The 19,316-nt window shown below is 40.4% G+C and overlaps 1 protein-coding gene across 2 annotated transcripts in view; it reads left to right on the top strand.

Moving 5' to 3' along the window:
• The window catches only part of zfhx3b (zinc finger homeobox 3b), a 114,160-nt gene extending 95,162 nt beyond the window's left edge, over positions 1 to 18,998 (top strand). For both annotated transcript variants that reach the window (XM_087792796.1, XM_087792797.1), the window contains exons 7-11: positions 4,207 to 4,343; positions 4,801 to 5,001; positions 6,563 to 6,686; positions 7,344 to 12,806; positions 12,939 to 18,998. In XM_087792796.1, coding sequence (XP_087648922.1) covers positions 4,207 to 4,343; positions 4,801 to 5,001; positions 6,563 to 6,686; positions 7,344 to 12,806; positions 12,939 to 14,647 — 7,634 coding nt within the window. In that variant the 3' untranslated portion in view covers positions 14,648 to 18,998. The remainder of the gene's footprint in view (positions 1 to 4,206; positions 4,344 to 4,800; positions 5,002 to 6,562; positions 6,687 to 7,343; positions 12,807 to 12,938) is intronic.
• The last annotated feature ends 318 nt before the right edge of the window (positions 18,999 to 19,316 follow it).

Below are 19,316 nucleotides of genomic sequence, written 5' to 3'. Positions count from 1 at the left end.
AGGTAACGCACATGACCCTCATTGACATGAGAGAAGGTCTTTCTACCGTTATCTTGCCGAGTACTTAAAGAACACACGGAGCCTTCACTGTATACTGGAAGCTTGAGTCATTATCACTCAGGAAGCTTTTAAAGTGATCCAGTATGACGATCACTGCCTCTTGTTTACGGCAGCTCACAGTGTTGTCCCTGCCTCATTTCTTAGACCGTCTTTTAAACCGTCTGAAAGATACAGTAGTTTAGGCCATATCTTATATCTTAATAATCCTCTCAATGTGATTCTATATATTCACAGGTTAAACCAGATTCATTCTTTGTGTCCTTGCACACTCATTTACAGACACAAGCTGGAATTTCTAAATCCACTGTGAACCTATCAGAAAAACAATAACCCTGGCAAATCCTCCAAGATCTGTATTATCTCTGAGTGAACGCAATAACTGAGTGGACGCTTTGACCATGAGAACACAGGCTGGTACCGTGGACGCTCATGAACACTGGAAACATTTGAGCAGCCGTCCATAATTAACAAACTTTCTCACCAACTTTAATGAACATGTGCCCAATGACATCATATTATTATGAATATTCTAAAGGTGAAAAGCTTCAGTCAGACAACAACCCAAACTGCAACACTTGAAGGACATTTAACAGTTTAATTGAACAATGGTTTTTGATTAATGATGAACTATTTAAGTCGATAAATGTTTCCTCAGCAGGATATTAGCCAAAAGCTATTAATTATAAATCATAAAATAAAAATAAATTATGTTTTTAAAAATAAAGTTTCAAAGCTGAGACTAAATAAATGGACTGAGTAGAATCTTATTCTTTTTCGTGTCACTTTTCAAAAGTTGCAGCCATCGCTCAGGTGTCCTCCTGGTCATGGGTTCTCACCTTTGTCCCACAGTTGGACGCGGCCACTCTCATGCTCCGTTTCAGTTCCAATTCCGCAATTTTTCGGTCATTTATTCCATCACCTCTTGACATGAGAAAACAGGATACAGTAGTCGGATGTTAGTCATGGTGCTGGTTGTGGTAACGTTGTGCAGGAGAACGTGATTGATCAGATTTATGGAGTCCAAATTGGCCATGACGAGAAAGACTGTGCCTGGATAAACCTTCCCAGTCCTCCGTCTGTCCTCGCTCACTCCCTCAGACACACACTCTTGCATGAAACTATTTGGGGCTTTCAAGTCTCTTAGCATAAACAGCTTCTTGTTCTGTGCGCGATGTGTACTAATTGCTTAAGTGTGTAAGTGAAAAATACTTTTAATCAATTACAGCTTTGCTGTTTATGCTGAGAAGACTATGATCACAATCCCCATCTGAAAGCTTTCATGTGTTGTTGTCGATACATGGTTTCAAATCATGATTCTGTTTCATCTCAAATAACAATTAGAAACCGCCAACTATGACCCCCAAACCCAAAGCAACGCTAATGGTGACTTACTGTAGTGTAGCATATGTCAGCAAAATAAGCTGGTTAGATGTCATATTTACCCATAATGCTTTCCCCTGCTTTCTTCATTGAGCTACATGCATGTAGCAGAGCATTAGCCCAGTTGTTGGACAGTTTGTCCCCTGAACATAATTGAGAAGACTCATGCAAAATTATAATTTTTTTAAAAATAATTTTGACCCCCTGGTCATGAGGGCACATGAGGAGGTTGTGCCTTTGGGTTCACTGAGATACTGTTGAAGATGAACTTGTAATCTGCCTTTTTTTAGTCTTCACATTTCCCGTTGTTTGGTTAATACCCACCAAACTGACCAAAGGTGAAGTCTGGTTGTTGGCAGTCGTATCCCCCCAGAGTCGGAGTGGAATGAAGTGGAAATAAGGAGGAAGACGATGGGCTGGGACAGTGTCATGACTGAGAGGTTAATGTCAGGGAATGGGAGGCTCCTTTTGTTTAACGTTCCCTTTGTTTATTGGTGGATGTGTTTAATGGGATTGACCATGACTAGTCCCTAATAGGGCCTCCCTGACTGATCCTAGAGTCTCTGGGAGATCCAGCAGGCTTGTCCGTCCAAAGCCAGGTCCCCTGCTGTGTAATCAGCTCAACCGCCCTTCTCCTGATTGGAGCTGACGTTTTAATGTCTGGAGTGGGAGTGTGGTCAGCCCCACTTAACCTGACCCCCCACCAACTCACCCCTTTCCCACCGATGCCCTCTGTTCCCAATTTGCCCTTCTAGGACTGTACAAATCAGGCCAAATTTAACTCTTTATGGGCTTGTTAGGGGGGTGCAGTGGACTGCCTCAACTTCACACAGACTCTCTCTTTAGGACACCATGAAGTCTGAGACGACAACTTATAAACGATCAGTGTTGTTGATCGTTTGAAATTTTCATTTCAAAATGATTTAAAAGAAACATTTTAGATGATGATGATGATAATGATGTTGAAGACATTCACGTTAAAGATAATTACAATAATAATGTTGAATTTCATGTTTATTTTATTGACCATAGATTGACTTTTAGCGTGAGGATCATAATAATGACGATGATAATAACTACAATGATAATGAGGATGGTAATGATGATAACAATGATGATGATGATTATGTTGATGGTGATGATGTTGATGATGATGATGAAGTTCATGACGTTGATGATGATGATGATGATGATGATGACCATCATGATGATGAAGATGACCTTGATGATGATGATGTTGTTGAAGATGATGATGATGATGATGACCAGGATAATGATGTTGATGATGACCATCATGATAATGATGATGATGATGAAGATAACCATGACAATGTTGATGATGATCATGATGATGATGAGGATGACCAGGATAATGATGATAATGACCACCATGATGATGAAGATGACCATGATAATGATGATGATGATCATGATGATGATGAGGATGACCAGGATAACGATGATAATGACCACCATGATGATGAAGATGACCATGATAATGTTGATGATGATCAGGTTGATGATGAGGATGACCAGGATAATGATGATAATGACTACCATGATGATGAAGATGACCATGATAATGATGATGATGATGAAGATAACCATGACAATGTTGATGATGATCATGATGATGATGAGGATGACCAGGATAATGATGATAATGACCACCATGATGATGAAGATGACCATGATAATGATGATGACCATGATCATGATGATGATGACCAGGATAATGATGATAATGACCACCATGATGATGAAGATGACCATGATAATGTTGATGATGATCATGATGATGATGAGGATGACCAGGATAATGATGATAATGACCACCATGATGATGAAGATGACCATGATAATGATGATGATGATGAAGATAACCATGACAATGTTGATGATGATCATGATGATGATGAGGATGACCAGGATAATGATGATAATGACCACCATGATTATGAAGATGACCATGATAATGATGATGATGATCATGATGATGATGAGGATGACCAGGATAATGATGATAATGACCACCATGATGATGAAGATGACCATGATAATGATGATGATGATGAAGATAACCATGATAATGTTGATGATGATCATGATGATGATGAGGATGACCAGGATAATGATGATAATGACCACCATGATTATGAAGATGACCATGATAATGATGATGATGATCATGATGATGATGAGGATGACCAGGATAATGATGATAATGACCACCATGATGATGAGGATGACCATGATAATGTTGATGATGATCATGATGATGATGAGGATGACCAGGATAATGATGATAATGACCACCATGATGATGAAGATGACCATGATAATGATGATGACCATGATAATGATAATGATGACCAGGATAATGATGATAATGACCACCATGATGATGAAGATGACCATGATAAGGATGATGATGATGAAGATAACCATGACAATGTTGATGATGATCATGATGATGATGAGGATGATCAGGATAATGATGATAATGACCACCATGATGATGAAGATGACCATGATAATGATGATGATGATGATGATGATCATGAGGATGACCAGGATAATGATGATAATGACCACCATGATGATGAAGATGACCATGATAATGATGATGACCATGATAATGATGATGATGACCATCATGTTGAGGATGATGATGATGTTTCCATTAAAACCCAATGTTCAAACTAGCACACACTGGTCACAGCTGTCTTTTGCGTACTAACCTGACTCTCTTCATTTGTATTGAAGGAGCGTCCAGCCTCCTGGAGCGGAGCCAGTCAGACTCTCCAAACCCTTCCAAAAGGCCTTCTTCACGCTCAGAGTTGTCAGAGAGTCCACTTTCCTCGAAGCGTCCCAAGACTGCAGACAAGAAGGCCAAAGAGCAGGTGAGCATTTAAATCACATTAAACATTACAATTTAAAGAACTTTGTATCTTAACTTATTATTCTTGTATATTTTTTTAACAATAGCCTAAAAACCTCTGAGTCTGTTCCACACTTGAACTTTACACCAACTACAAACACAAATGTTAAATTGAACTAATAACCTGAACTATTTCTCACAAGCTTTTCATATCATGCAGTATTTTCAAAAATTATTTAGCCTTCCTGCTGCAGATACACCGCTAATTGTGTATAAGGTGGAAAATCAATATAGTATTTGACAGATGAGAGCACTTTGAAGTGGATGCCAAGACTCAGCCGTGCTCGGTATCACATACTTATCAGTGATCAGAGGTATCTGCTGCTTCAGGGAAGGCTGCATCACGCTGCTCCCTCATCTACAGCTGCAGACGTTCCACCCTTCTAACCCTGAGCCTTCTCTGATCTCCTCTCGCCCAGATGTACCAGTGCCCCTACTGCAAGTTCACCAACACTGACCTGAACCGTCTCAGAATGCATGTGATGAACCAGCACTCTGTCCAGCCCATGTTACGCTGCCCTCTCTGCCAGGATATGCTCAACAACAAGGTCCACCTGCAGTTCCACCTCACACACCTCCACAGTGTGGCGCCGGACTGTGTTGAAAAGCTGATAGCCACGGTAAGTTCATGTGAAGTTATTTATAATAGTATAAGTATTTTTTAATGGAAAGATGAGTGTGATGCTTAATAAAATACAATGCATTTAGAATGAAATTAAACAAACAAAAAAATAAGACATGTAGAGTTTTCCTTAAAATAATCCGTACATGGCAGACAATGAAGCTCTAAAACAAAAGTAAATATGAAATACTAACCAGGAAACCCTATAAAATCTGACTTCAAATTCTTTGCCATGAAAAATATAACTTTCACATCTGGTAAATCACTTTATATTTCCATTAAGTCATCAATTTTGAGTTTTAAAATAATAATGAAAAGTCTATACTTATATTTTTTTCATTATTTTGTTGTATATAAAATGTGTTTTCTCAGCATTCAATTCCTTCGAGCAACATTATTTGTTGATTTACTGTGGACCATATATAAGTGACCTTTTGAAACTGATGGTCAGATCAGACAATAAATAGTAACATGCAGGATAGAATGGTGCAGTTTGAGTGCAAGCTTTAAGGTCAGCTACATCTCGACTCGTGTTCACCAAGAAAAGACACTCTGTGCTTCCTCTAATGCTCATCAAGGGGATATAAAATTTTATTTGCTCTGTTTTCTTGTAAATCACCAAGCAAATCTTTGTTCTGTGCTGTGACACTAAATAGCCCGCTGGACAACCACGTAGTAAAACAAGACTGTATCCACTGCCGAGCCATCTTCATCCTCCGTCGAGGAGTAAATGGCAAGCACATTAGTATGGTTGACAGCAATATTTATTTCTTTTATAGGGGTTGTAATATACTGAAGCACTGGATGAATGTCCTAGAACAGCCATAATGTAAGGCCCATTAAAGTGCACAACAATTTAAAATATTTGGTATTTATTTGATTGATTGATATAACAAAGACATTTTTCTAGACGTGTATACAAATTTTAAATGAAAATATGGTTAATTTAAATAATCATGTATTACCTTTAGACCATGTTTTTGTTTATTTTCATTTTCAATGTCTCCTCAAATAAAGTGTATTGACTATGACTCATTAAGTCAGTGTCTGGCTGGACGAAAGCCAATCTTCAATTTGTGTTCCAATTAAACAGATCAAATTAAAAATGACCTTGGGCTTCTCCCTTCTCTCCTTCAATTGCTTAATGAAGCAGTTGACAAGAAACACTCCACGTTGCAATGCCAAAAATTGATTTTGGTGTACCTGTTTGTTTTCTGTATCTACTGCGAGTGGAATGTTATTTCAAGTTCAGGTCTAGAGACTGTGTGAATGCACGATGCACAGTGAACTCCATTTCAACTGCAAATCTAAAAGCAAGTATATATCTGAAAATGTCATTACACTGAAATAAACTAAATTTAATAAAATAACTTCAAGATGTCTAAAGAGAGATAATATGAACATATTAATTTCATATAAAGTTGTTCAATGTTGGAGGGCAACTATAAAAAATAAAATCTATATTGAAAAGAATATCATAATCATAATATATTATTTATGTGTAAATGTTTTTTAGAAAATATTTGTTTGTTAAATGCGTTTTCTATTTGTTCCGACAGGTTACAGCAACTGATGTTCTGCCAGCAAGCATGTTCATACCTGTACCAAGTCCAGATTCAGAGTCCCAGAACACGTCTCTTAGCACAGCAAATGCCAATCCAGAGGATCCCAAGAAACAAGCAGGTGGGTTTTTGATTGTGTTTTCGATAATCCAAAAATGTACCCAAGTACGTGTTAAAATAAATATTCACAAATGAAATTGATTGATTGGCCTGTAGGCACTTTTCATCTGCTTCCAAGTATTTTTCTTTATATCTGGAAAATTAATGAGAAACTATATACCTCTGCAAAGAAGCTCAAATCACATGGCTGTAAATAAAGCAAAATTGGATGAAACACATTTTCTTAGCTCACAGTAAAATCTATCTTCCTAACAGGGAATTCAATTTGCACCATTTTTGCGAAACCCACTCGATCACCAGGACATAAGGACAGTATCTTTTTAGAGTTCAACAGAACCACAGTCACATGAAAATTCTTTTATTTTGGCGACTTGTCTTTAGGCTGTTTTGTCTGTTACATTTTTGCTCGTTGGTAAAGGAGCACAGGAAAAGGCTTCCTAAATCTAGTGTTATTACAGAAAATTTGGCCATTTTTAAACCTGAATATTCAGTCTGAAATTGTCAATTATATTCATTCACATTTTTTTTTTAAATAAGCACTGTTCAGTGTCAGTAATTGTATTCAGGGCAATGTAAAAACAAAATATGATTTATTATGTAACTAACCTAATTAAAACACTTGAGTATGATGTATTAACAAATAATATTTCCTTTACAGATGCTATTGATGCTGAGCAACAGAAGGCAGCTTCACTCCCTACGGAGATAACAGAAGCACGCAAGTCACCTGATGAACACCAAAGCTCTGAGAAGGAAGATACAACAGGATTTCTATGCTGGAAAAAGGGCTGCAATCAAGTATTTAAGTCATCCAACTCCTTGCAAATGCACTTCAATGAAGTTCACAACAAAAGGCCCCAGCTGCCTGTTTCGGATCGCCATGTCTACAAATACCGCTGCAACCAGTGCAGCCTGGCTTTCAAGACTGTGGAGAAACTTCAGCTTCATTCACAGTACCATGTAATTAGAGCAGCCACCATGTGCTGCCTCTGCCAAAGAAGCTTTAGAACACTTCAAGCCTTGAAGAAACATCTGGAAACGAGCCACCTAGAGCTCAGCGAAGCTGATATCCAGCAGCTTTATGGTGGGTTATTGATGAATGGTGACATTATGGCCATGGGCGACCCATCGCTGAGTGAGGAGCAAGGGAGTCTTGGTGAAGATGACAAAGAGGGAGATGAAAGCGACACAGAGGGAAAACAAAGCCCGACGGGTAGTGACTCTGGTTCTTTTCTGGAGGATTCAGGATCAGAACCGAAACGAGCCTTACCCTTTAGAAAGGGCCCCAACTTTACCATGGAGAAGTTTCTTGATCCATCTAGACCTTTCAAGTGCACCGTTTGCAAGGAGTCTTTCACACAGAAGAACATTCTTTTGGTTCACTATAACTCGGTGTCCCATCTACACAAGGTGAAAAGGGCTCTTCAGGAGTCTACTACTGGTCAGCCAGAGCCTACCAGCAGCCCTGACAACAAGCCCTTCAAGTGTAGCACTTGTAACGTGGCATACAGTCAAAGTTCTACTTTGGAGATCCATATGCGTTCTGTTTTGCATCAGACAAAAGCCAGGGCAGCCAAGCTCGAAGCCGCAGGAGGGATCCCTTGCTCTACAAGTTCTACTGCAGTGAGCAGCGGAGGATCTAGCATCTCCACCTCAACATCAAGTCCTGTTGCAGTCAGCAACTCAACCACAAACTCCATTAACCATACACCATCTGGGTCTCTAGCAGCCCAGCATGTTGTTGGGGGAAACCATGGGACTCAGACACACAACACGGAAAACATGGGTGGGTCTACTGTAACCCGTCATCATTCTTCATGTGATAACCATGAAATGAAAAAGTCAAAATATGCAGATATGCTGTCTGCAAGGGGGCAACAGCAGCAGCTTCAACAACAACAGCAACTTGCCCAGGCACAGGCACAGGCCCAGCTTCAGCAAGAACTCCAGCAGCAAGCAGCACTTCTACAGTCACAGTTGTTTAACCCAGCTCTTCTGCAGCATTTTCCAATGACAACAGATGCACTCCTCCCTCTGCAACAACAGCAATTGCTATTTCCATTCTACATCCCTGGTGCAGAGTTTCAACTAAATCCAGAGATCAGTATTGCTAATTCAGTTGGCCTTGGAGGTTCTGTCACCTCCTCACTGTTAGAGGAACTGAAAAACTCTGCACAGCAAGCCCAACAGAGCTGCTTGCAACAACAACTGATGCATCATCACCTTCAACAGCAGCAGCAGCAGGCTCATTCACAAGCTCAGGGGCAAATGGCATTGTTGCAGCAGAGTGCATTAATGCACCAGGTTGAAAAAAAACAGAGGCCCCCCTCTCGAAATAATGACAAGGAAAGAGATGCACAAAGAGAAAGGGAAATGGCTGATAAACATGAGGAATATGCTAACAGGGATTTAATCGAGGGCAAGCTTAAAGACAAAGAAATACAACATCTCTCCTTGAACTTCAACCAAGATATATCAGGCTTACCTCCACCTAGGATTGCCTCTGATGCTCGTGGAAACGCAACTAAAGCCCTGTTGGAAAATTTTGGCTTTGAGCTAGTGATTCAGTATAACGAGAATAAACAAAAAGCCCAAAAAAAGATTGCTGGACCAGGAGGGTCCACTGGTCCTGGTGGGATAACCAGAGTGGTGGACCCAATTGAGGGATTAGAAAAGCTGGAGTGTGAGGCTTGTGGCAAGTTGTTTTCCAACATACTTATTTTAAAGAGTCACCAGGAGCACATCCACCAAGCTTTCTTTCCATTCCGATGCCTTGAGAGATTTGCAAAAGAATACAGAGAGCATTATGATAAACTCTATCCATTGAGGCCCCCAACACCAGAGGCTACTGCAGCTCCTCCACCCATTCCACCACCCCCACCACCACCTCCGCCACCGCAAAGAGCTCCAACACCGAATATCCCTGTTTCAACCGCCTCACTTACTCCCCCAACCGTCTCAACACCACAACCTTCAGTTTCAATCACACAACTTCCAATGCCAATGGATCTGCCACTTTTCCCTCCTCTTATGATGCAGTCCATGTCTCTCCAGTCCCTACCAACCCAGTTGTCTGGCCAACTATCTGTTGACACAGGCCTAGCATCTGACCTGGCACAACTTTATCAACAGCAGCTTACACCAGCTATGCTTCAGCAGCAGCAGCAGAACAAGAGGCCAAGGACACGAATAACAGATGACCAACTTCGAGTACTGAGACAGTATTTTGACATTAACAATTCACCAAACGAAGATCAGATCAAAGAGATGGCAGACAAGTCAGGACTGCAGCAAAAAGTTATAAAGCACTGGTTTAGAAATACGCTTTTCAAAGAGCGACAGCGCAACAAGGATTCCCCATACAACTTCAATAATCCACCAACAACAACCCTTGAAGAAACTAAAGTTGACTCGAAACCTCCTTCTCCTGAACCTCAGAAGCAGGATTATTATGGTAGTAAAAGATCTTCCAGAACTAGATTTACTGACTATCAGTTGAGGGTCCTTCAAGATTTCTTTGATGCCAATGCATACCCAAAAGATGATGAATTCGAACAACTCTCGAACCTTCTCAGTCTCCCTACCCGTGTCATAGTGGTATGGTTTCAAAATGCACGTCAGAAGGCCAGGAAAAACTATGAAAACCAGGGTGAAGGATGTAAAGAGGGCGAGAGACGGGAATTGTCCAATGACAGGTATATACGTACCTCAAATCTGAACTATCAGTGCAAGAAATGCAGTCTGGTTTTCCAGCGCATATTTGATCTTATTAAACACCAAAAAAAGCTGTGTTACAAAGACGAAGATGAGGATGGACAGTATGATAGCCAAAATGAGGATTCGATGGATCTCTCCAATGAATGTTATGCTCCATCCGGGTCTTCATGTCATACTCCAATGCCCACCTCTTCAAGTCTTTGCCCACTTCCACCCTCAACCTCTGCATTTTCTCACCACTCAGTTGAAAAAGAAGAGGCATCTCCAGCTTCAACTATAAATCTTTGTGATGAAAAGCCAAAGGATATTACTGATGAAACACGGGAAACCCAGCCCATAATCAAGCAGGAAATAATGCATCCAACCCAATCTGAGCCACAACACCATAGACCACAAAAAGAGGAAAAGACCCCAAATGCCTCAAAAACATTTAAACATTCATCAACATCCTTCTCTCAACAACAACAGTGTGGTTCAACAGCTTCTCAGACAAGCCAGGCTCCATCTCAAAGTTCCCATCTAGGGCTAAATCCACACCTTTCTCCTGGAGCACAGCAGCTAACACAGCAGATGATACCATACCAGTGTGAACAGTGCAAAATAGCTTTCCCATCTTTTGAGCACTGGCAAGAGCACCAACAGCTGCACTTCCTCTCTGTTCAAAATCAGTTCATCCATCCTCAATTTCTTGACCGAGCTATTGACATGCCTTTCATGCTTTTTGACCCTAGCAATCCTCTTTTGGCAGGTCAGTTACTGTCTGGGGCAATGTCACAGATTCCCAGCAGCTCTGCCACCTCACCTTCGACTCCCACATCTACTATGAACTCACTAAAGAGAAAACTTGAAGATAAAGCAGGCACAAGCCCAGGAGAGAATGACAGCACAAACAGTGGAGAGGAGCCACAGAGAGACAAAAGATTAAGAACCACTATCACCCCTGAGCAACTTGAGATTCTTTATCAGAAGTATTTATTAGATTCAAATCCAACTCGTAAAATGCTAGATCATATTGCTCATGAAGTTGGACTGAAAAAAAGAGTTGTTCAAGTCTGGTTTCAAAACACCAGGGCAAGGGAAAGAAAAGGTCAGTTTAGGGCAGTTGGTCCAGCTCAAGCCCATCGAAGGTGTCCTTTTTGCAGAGCTCTCTTTAAGGCAAAAACAGCCCTTGAGGCACACATTCGCTCCAGACACTGGCATGAAGCAAAACGTGCTGGCTATAACTTGGCTCTTTCTGGGATGCTACCAGAGCAAGAAGGAATGCAAATAAAAATGGATAGTTTGGACGCATCAAGCTATTCCCAACTGCCCCCTTCAATCAGTGATGGACAAAGCTCTTCTACTTCACCAGTCAACCGGGGCATGGATTTGTCCCCTCGGGCTTTGCTGAGTCCTTCATCTATTAAAGTTGAGGGGATAGAAGATTACGAGAATGCTGGCTTGTCTTCAGTGAGCCTTAATTTTGATCCATCCAAACTTGATAATGATGACTGCTCCTCTGTAAATACGGCCATTACAGACACAACCACGGGTGATGAGGCAAATGCTGATAATGACGGTGCTGATGTTAAGCATAGTCAAACTAGTAGTGATTATCTCTCAAAGACTGGGGTTATTATGCCCATGCTTGAAAATGAGGACCAGCTGTCGTCAGGACTAGTCAGCCCTGCAACAAGCTATTATACTAAGGATTATGAGAATGAACATATAATTGACCACAGTGAAACATCTAGTTTGGCTGATCCCTGCTCCCCGAGCCCTGGAGGTACCAGAAGCATTGATAGCGGAGACAGACCTGGCCAAAAGCGCTTTCGAACCCAGATGACAAACCTGCAGCTGAAATTATTGAAATCGTGTTTCAATGACTACAGGACCCCAACAATGTTAGAATGTGAGGTACTTGGCAATGACATTGGACTTCCAAAAAGAGTGGTTCAAGTGTGGTTTCAAAATGCCCGTGCCAAGGAGAAAAAAGCAAAGCTCAACATGGCCAAGCACTTTGGGATTAACCAAACATCCTACGAGGGCCCAAAGACTGAATGCAATTTGTGTGGTGTCAAGTACAGTGCTCGACTCTCTGTCCGTGACCATATATTCTCCCAGCAACACATCTCCAAGGTGAAGGATACTATTGGCAGCCAGATAGATAAAGAAAAGGAATACTTCGACCCTGCCACTGTTCGTCAACTTATGGCGCAGCAGGAAATGGATCGCATTAAAAAAGCCAATGAAGTTTTAGGAATGGCACAGCAGCAAGCAATGCAGCAGCAAGGGATGTTTGATAACCCAGCGATGCAGGCTCTAAACCTGCAGTCTGCTTATTCAAATCTGCAAGGCATCCCACCTGTTCTTTTGCCAGGGGTTGGAAGCCCCTCTGTCTCCAGCTTCAACTCATCTAATTCAGGTATGAATCATCCTTCAGTATTTTTATACATATTGTCTTGTCTCACCTTAGTATCTAATTTCTATATTTCTGTTGCATTATGATATTTCTCTAATCTTATTTCTTCTGCTCTACATTTTTTTTTTATTCCAGCTTTAACTCCCCCAAAACCTCAAAACCTCCTGAGCATATCTGGTGCCAGTGTTCCGTCACCCAGCCTACCAACAACTGGATTGTCAAACAAGCCTCCTTCCTCATCATCACTTGCATCATCAAGCCCAGCCCAGACGAATATATCTGCCTCCCTCTCTAACACCTCGTCTACATCCAACTGTACTTCGTCGACCACACAATCCAGTTCCCGACCGGAATCATCCAAAGACAGAGAGGCTGAAAGGGTGAGAGAGAAGGAGAAGAAGGCTCCAGCCCCATCGTCGACAGGAAGTACCCCAGCTCCTTCCACTTCTGCTGCCAGCGCCAAGAAAGAAAAGCCAGACACAGCTGTACCTGCCACTTCAATGCCTACACCTGGTATTGAGTATATTGTGGACCCAGCCCAACTCCAAGCCCTGCAAGCAGCTTTGGCATCTGACCCTTCGGCCCTCTTAACAAACCAGTTCTTGCCCTACTTTATGCCTGGGTTTTCTCCATATTACACTCCCCAGATTCCTGGAGCACTTCAAGGAGGTTATCTGCAACCAATGTATGGCATGGAGAGTCTCTTTCCATACAATCCAGCATTGTCACAAGCACTGATGGGCTTGTCTCCAGGTTCACTGCTGCAGCATTACCAGCAATATCAGCAGAGTCTGCAGGACGCACTACAGCAGCAGCAGCGGCAGCTTCAGCAGATTCAGCAACCCAAGGCAAGCCAAACTCAAGTTTCCCCACAAACCCAAAGGGATCGCAAGGAATCTGCCAAAGATCAAGTGAAAACTGAGGAAAAGAAGGACAATCCCCACAGTGAACCAACCATGTTCTCCTCCTCTCATAGTAAAGCAGCATCTGAGCAGACTGAGATTGATGACAAAGTTGTGGACTTGCATTTCAATCAATTCATTGTCCCCAAGGTGCAGTACAAATTGGCATGCCGCAAATGTCAAGAAACTTTTACCAAGGAAGAAGTGGCAATTTCCCATCTTAAATCTGACTGCTACTTTGGCCAATCTGTGGCAAATCTGCAAGAGATGCTGCTACGTGTCCCCAGTGGCACAGGTGCAGGTGCTGGAAGTCTCTATGACTGCCTGGCTTGTGAAACTACGTTGGATGGGGAGAAAGCACTCAGTCAACATCTGGAATCGGCATTGCACAGACATAGAACAATCAAGCGATCAGCCAGAAATGCCAAAGAGCACGCTACTAGTTTATTACCTCACTCTTCAGCCTGCTTCCCCAATCCTAACACCGCATCTACCTCGCAGTCTGCCACTCATCCCATCAGCAGCCCATCTCCCCAGCCAACAACTTCCGTTACCATGCCATCCTCTGCAACATCCTCTTCCGTGTGCTCCTCTTCTTCAACACCACAGAAAACCACAGCTGCCGGCACTCCCTGGCCCCAGGCCCCTTTCTCCAGAGCTTTAGCTGGGAAGCCCAATATCAGTCCATCATCTTCTTCATCCACTTTTCCTCCAGTTTCCTCACCTTCAACGGTTACCTCAAGTTCATTGAGCACCTCAGGAGTTCAAACCTCGATACCAACAGACGTCTTTACTGACGAGTCTGACTCTGACAGCAGTCTAAAGTCAGCAGGCAGGCTGGACAGAACGGCAGAGGAGCCACAGCAGCCTGGCTTTGTCAAAGACAGTAGTAGTTGTAGTAGTAAACTTGCTAGTGTAGAAATAGACTCCATCAGATTGTAAAAGAGCTTTCAGTGATGGACAATATTTAAAAAAATGAAAAAGAAAAAAAAAAATTCACAAATGAAAAAAATAAATAAAAAGCAGCAATGTTAAAAATACAGTAAAGGTATACAAAACCAATTTCAGAAAAAAAAAATGTGTAAAGACTAACTGCAATTCCAAAGCTTGTAACCAAAAATGTCAATGTTAGTGGATTGTTTTCCCATATCAACATGCTGGTTTTCATTTCATCTTCTAAATTGTCTTACTCAATTCATATCTGTGTATTTATTGATTGGGTTACCTGCAAAATTGATTTTGTTGAGGAGTGCTGTACTGTAAGGCCAAGGACTGCCTCTATGTTGACAAGTGGCCCAAAGTCCCTTTTGAAGAAAGATAAGTCGGTATCCTTTCTACTTTGCTTTCCAGAAATATCTGCTTACTAGCACACTCACAAAGCCAGTATGTACTGTATGGGAGAATAGTCTAGTCAAGCATTCAGATACCAATGGCTTGTAAAAGTAAAGGAATGATTTAATATCTATTTTATTCTCAGGTCAACAGGTCACTGTTTTTTCTGTTGCAGAAATTCATGTTTTAAACGTTTTTTTTTTCATTTGTTTTTGGTTTCTAATGTAAAAATTGTGTTAATTCAAAATGGGCATTCAAGAAAATACACGATTATCAGAATTGGCTCTCAGAAGGTCCAAACGGTGGAATCTCAGTACAATTTGACCCAGACAACCAGCATTGCAGGCAAAGGAATGGGCAAAAACATTTTAGTGAAAGGAAAATCCCTCCTTTTGTATTTATAATAGAGATAACGATTTGTTGTCGGGTAGACTGTTGCATTGGAATGGCTTTACACAGTATGATAGGTTGAAAAAAGTGTACATTTAGCTTTTGTATTTTCTATGGTTGAGACACCTCATTTGATGTTGTCATGGTCATTCCAATTAGAATAGAACACGGGCAAGTAATTTATCAAAATGTTATTTCTCTTTTTCTCAACATTTTGGGAAACACAAATGCCCCTCCTGAAAACGCAGGATCGTCTTTATTAACTATTTAAACCTTTATTTTTATTCGATTTGGTTGATATGAAATCAAACTGATCAAAAGCGAACTGATGAAATATTGAAATTTTAATGTTATTAATGTCTGTTCTACCTTTGTGCACTTATCACTGTCTGACTACACTTTCTCACTAATTTTATTTTTATTTTATCGCACTTATGTTCTCATGACTCCTGTGTTTGTAGATATGTACACTACAAAGCAGGTGTGTTGTTCTTCAAATGACGTGGCTACAGTCTTTCCTTTCGTTCATTTTGCTGTTGTAGTAAATGAAAATGAAAAAGAATACTAATAAGTCTCACGCTTTAAAACAAAAAGGAAATCCAAAGACAAAAACGCTTTCACCATTGGTGCATAAAAAGGACAAAAGAGGCTTCTTTATACTTGAGAATTTGTTGCTCTTTTTAAGAAGATAAGATTTGAAAGATAAAGAAGAACGCATCAGAGTTGCCGATTTTGCTTCTTTGCGAATATGCAGGTGGCTTTTTTACGTCAATACCAAAAACCAAAAAGCGCCCTCGTCCTTGCATTGTGGAGTAGCACCGTTACAGAGCCATTGCAGTTTTTAAGATAGACGTATACATCTTCCTTTGACTCTATGTCTCATTAAAGTGTCCATAAAATGTATAAGGTCTGAACTTCAAAACGTATGTTTTGCTGCTAAATGTAGAATTTTTAATAAATAAAAAAATAACCTTAGATGCATGCTGATTTTGCTTTTTTGGCTAAGCTTTAAAACAGACAATAAACCAATTTCTTGCCTGTGGAACACCTTTTTTATTGTTGCAGAAACGGAACTATGAAGACTGTGAATATAAATGAATTGAACAGACCAATGTTTTCGCCAATTACATTTTAAAAGGCAGTGCATTCCAGATAACATAACCTATTTTTCTTAAGAAAGGACTGATCTTTTTTTTTTCTTTTTTTTGATTTATATTCATTGTTAAAGTATTTTTTCTTATTTTAAAGTAACTGTAAACTATTGTACATTTCGCATCATTGGTCGCTAAACTAAATGGCATCTGTGTTTCATTTATTTGCTCAATAGGTGTAAACCTGCATTCAGTTAGGGTTGTTGTTCACTCATAAAGCAAGTCATAAAGGTTACCAAAAATGTATATAGTACATCGGTACTGATGCGTCTCTTAGGTTTATTAACTTTAATTCCACTCATTACTAGTCTCAGAGGGAAAATAATGGCTTTTAACAGAGGAGAAAACTCCTTCTTCCTGATTTATCCACCAATGACTACATGTATGCAGAGTTACACCTCTACATGTGGATCACAGGTATTGAGGGACATCTTCATTCCAAAGCATTATATCTGTTAGGGAGGAGGGTTTTTGAAGATGTCACTTGATTCAAAATAGCCTGGATGCTTTCGATTCCAAAGAAGTAACTTCATCTGAATGCAATGGAAGGGCAACACCACAACACTGTCACCGATCTCACGCTAATCGACCCAAGCGACTCTCTAAAAAGACAAAAGTCAGTGCTGTCAAAGAAAACATGCTACTTGTCCAAAAGTGTCATATTTTAAGTTATATTAGTGAAATTAAGTTTTAATATTATTTCATAAATTTGTTCCCAATAATATAATTATATATTTTCTCCAATCATAAATTAGCTTTAAATTTGGGTTTCTGATATTAATGAACCAAAATGAAACTCTTGTCCTGGCCACTTTAAGGTGTGATAATTATTCCTTTTTTTTCTATTTAATAAGTGTCTCTGTTTTATTTTATCTCGTGTAACCATTTCTGGGCTCTCCTGCTGCAGCGGCTGCAGCACATCCAGCCAGCATGGACTGTGTGTGACTTTGTATGTGTGTATGTTCAATACTGTAAGAGCCAGCATCAAATGATTTGATTTCTATTTGCCTTTTTGTACATTACACACCAAAACAAAAGTAAACAACAAGGCTGCAGTGATAAAACGACACTGAAGCACTGAGCAGTTTTTGATATATGAATGTGGCAAAGCTGTGTGCAGTCCAAACACAAAGTCAACGATTAAACTTGTGTCCCATTCAACTGTCTATTTTATTGTGACACTATTGTAGATATCTGAATCTGCCCACTCTTTTATTCCACATTGAGAGAGAGATAGAACAACAAGGTTTTTTGCTGAGGTCATCTTTTCGCCCACTGTGAAAACTATTGTGTACCTGTATACAGATATAGATATATTTAAAGTAAGACAACTCTTTTGTTTCTGCGACGAAGAAATGAAATAGACTCTGGAAAGCTTTGGAGATACTAGCAGGATACGAGAGGCTGTGGGCGCTCTACAACTGGAGATGGGAGCCAGGCACAGGCTCAAAACAGCTTTAAACCCCCTTCCCCCGACCCCCTAGTGGATAACTAATGTCTCTGCAAAGGCAATGAACTCTGGATCCGACGGACACGTGTGACTCTGAAACAAAAGTGGCTCCAGCAGCCTCTTTTCTACCTTCTGTCTGTCTCTTTCGTTCCTTCAGATCTGCCTCTGCTTCTGCTCTTTGATGGACAGTTTTCAAAATTTCAGGACAGGATGGACAGACACGCTTGCTTATCTCACACTTCCCTGTTCATGTTGCTACCTGTTTCATTTTCTTATGCTTGTCCCTGTTTGACGAGCCGAGCTTTCCAGTCAGAAGGTCTCTCATTCCTCTCTCTGTCGACGATGTATCTAAAAATAACAATAAAATGAGCAGAGAGGAGACGGGGTCCTGAGCTGTCGTTCTTGGAGAGACAGTGAAACACTAAAAAAGCGCATTAACCAAAATTGAACAACCAAACTAACAACCAAACAACCGTCGGCTCCGTCTTTAAAGATGAACTTTTACGGGGAGCTTTGTTTCTTTTGTGACTTCTGGTGCCACAAAGTTTTTTTATGCTTTTAGAATTTTTTTTTTTCCTTGACTTTCTCCTCCTTTGAGCCTCATAAGCATGGCTCTGTGGCTCATGTCAGCCCATCCGAGGGTAGAAAAAAACAGCCTTGCAATGTACAAAAAAGAGCAAGTTAAACCAAAAATGTTGTTCTTGATGTCTTTTCTATACTGTAGTCTTGTTAGCTTTTTTGTTACTGTAATTATATGATGAAGAGTTCCAAACTGTACCAAATGACATGGAAACTAACATACTTACAACCACATGGAACTTCAGACTTTTAAAGAAACTTTTGTCACACAACCTTGTTGTCCTAGTTAAGTTGATTGTAGATGGTAATTGAATATACTCATTTGAAAATATTTCACCAAGTATGTTTCTTGCTCATTGTGATACATTAAAAAATATGAGCATAAACCTCACCTGCTTTGACCTATTTGTGTGTCTCCCGGCAATCATGAGAACAAATGACACCACATCAAGGTAATCTCTGTTTTTCCCAGCAACCACCTGGATGTCCCGCCCACTCGAGATGGATACATTCAACAAGGATTATTCCAGATGGGGCCTCGTAATGGTGTCATCAAATAAGCAATCTTGATTTAATGATTGATTCTATTGAAAATTAATGGCACTTTTATTCCCCAAGAATTATCTCCTTCTATCAACTTCTTCCTATTTTCTAGCATGAAATTAAAAGGGCAGCTGTTTAAGCAAGGAGATCCAAGACATCTTTTAAA

The sequence above is a fragment of the Callionymus lyra genome, chromosome 6 (assembly GCF_982586985.1).
Source record: "Callionymus lyra chromosome 6, fCalLyr1.hap1.1, whole genome shotgun sequence".
NCBI lineage: Eukaryota > Metazoa > Chordata > Actinopteri > Syngnathiformes > Callionymidae > Callionymus > Callionymus lyra.
Note: the sequence above shows the minus strand (reverse complement) of the source record. Positions and strands in the feature narration are given on the sequence as shown.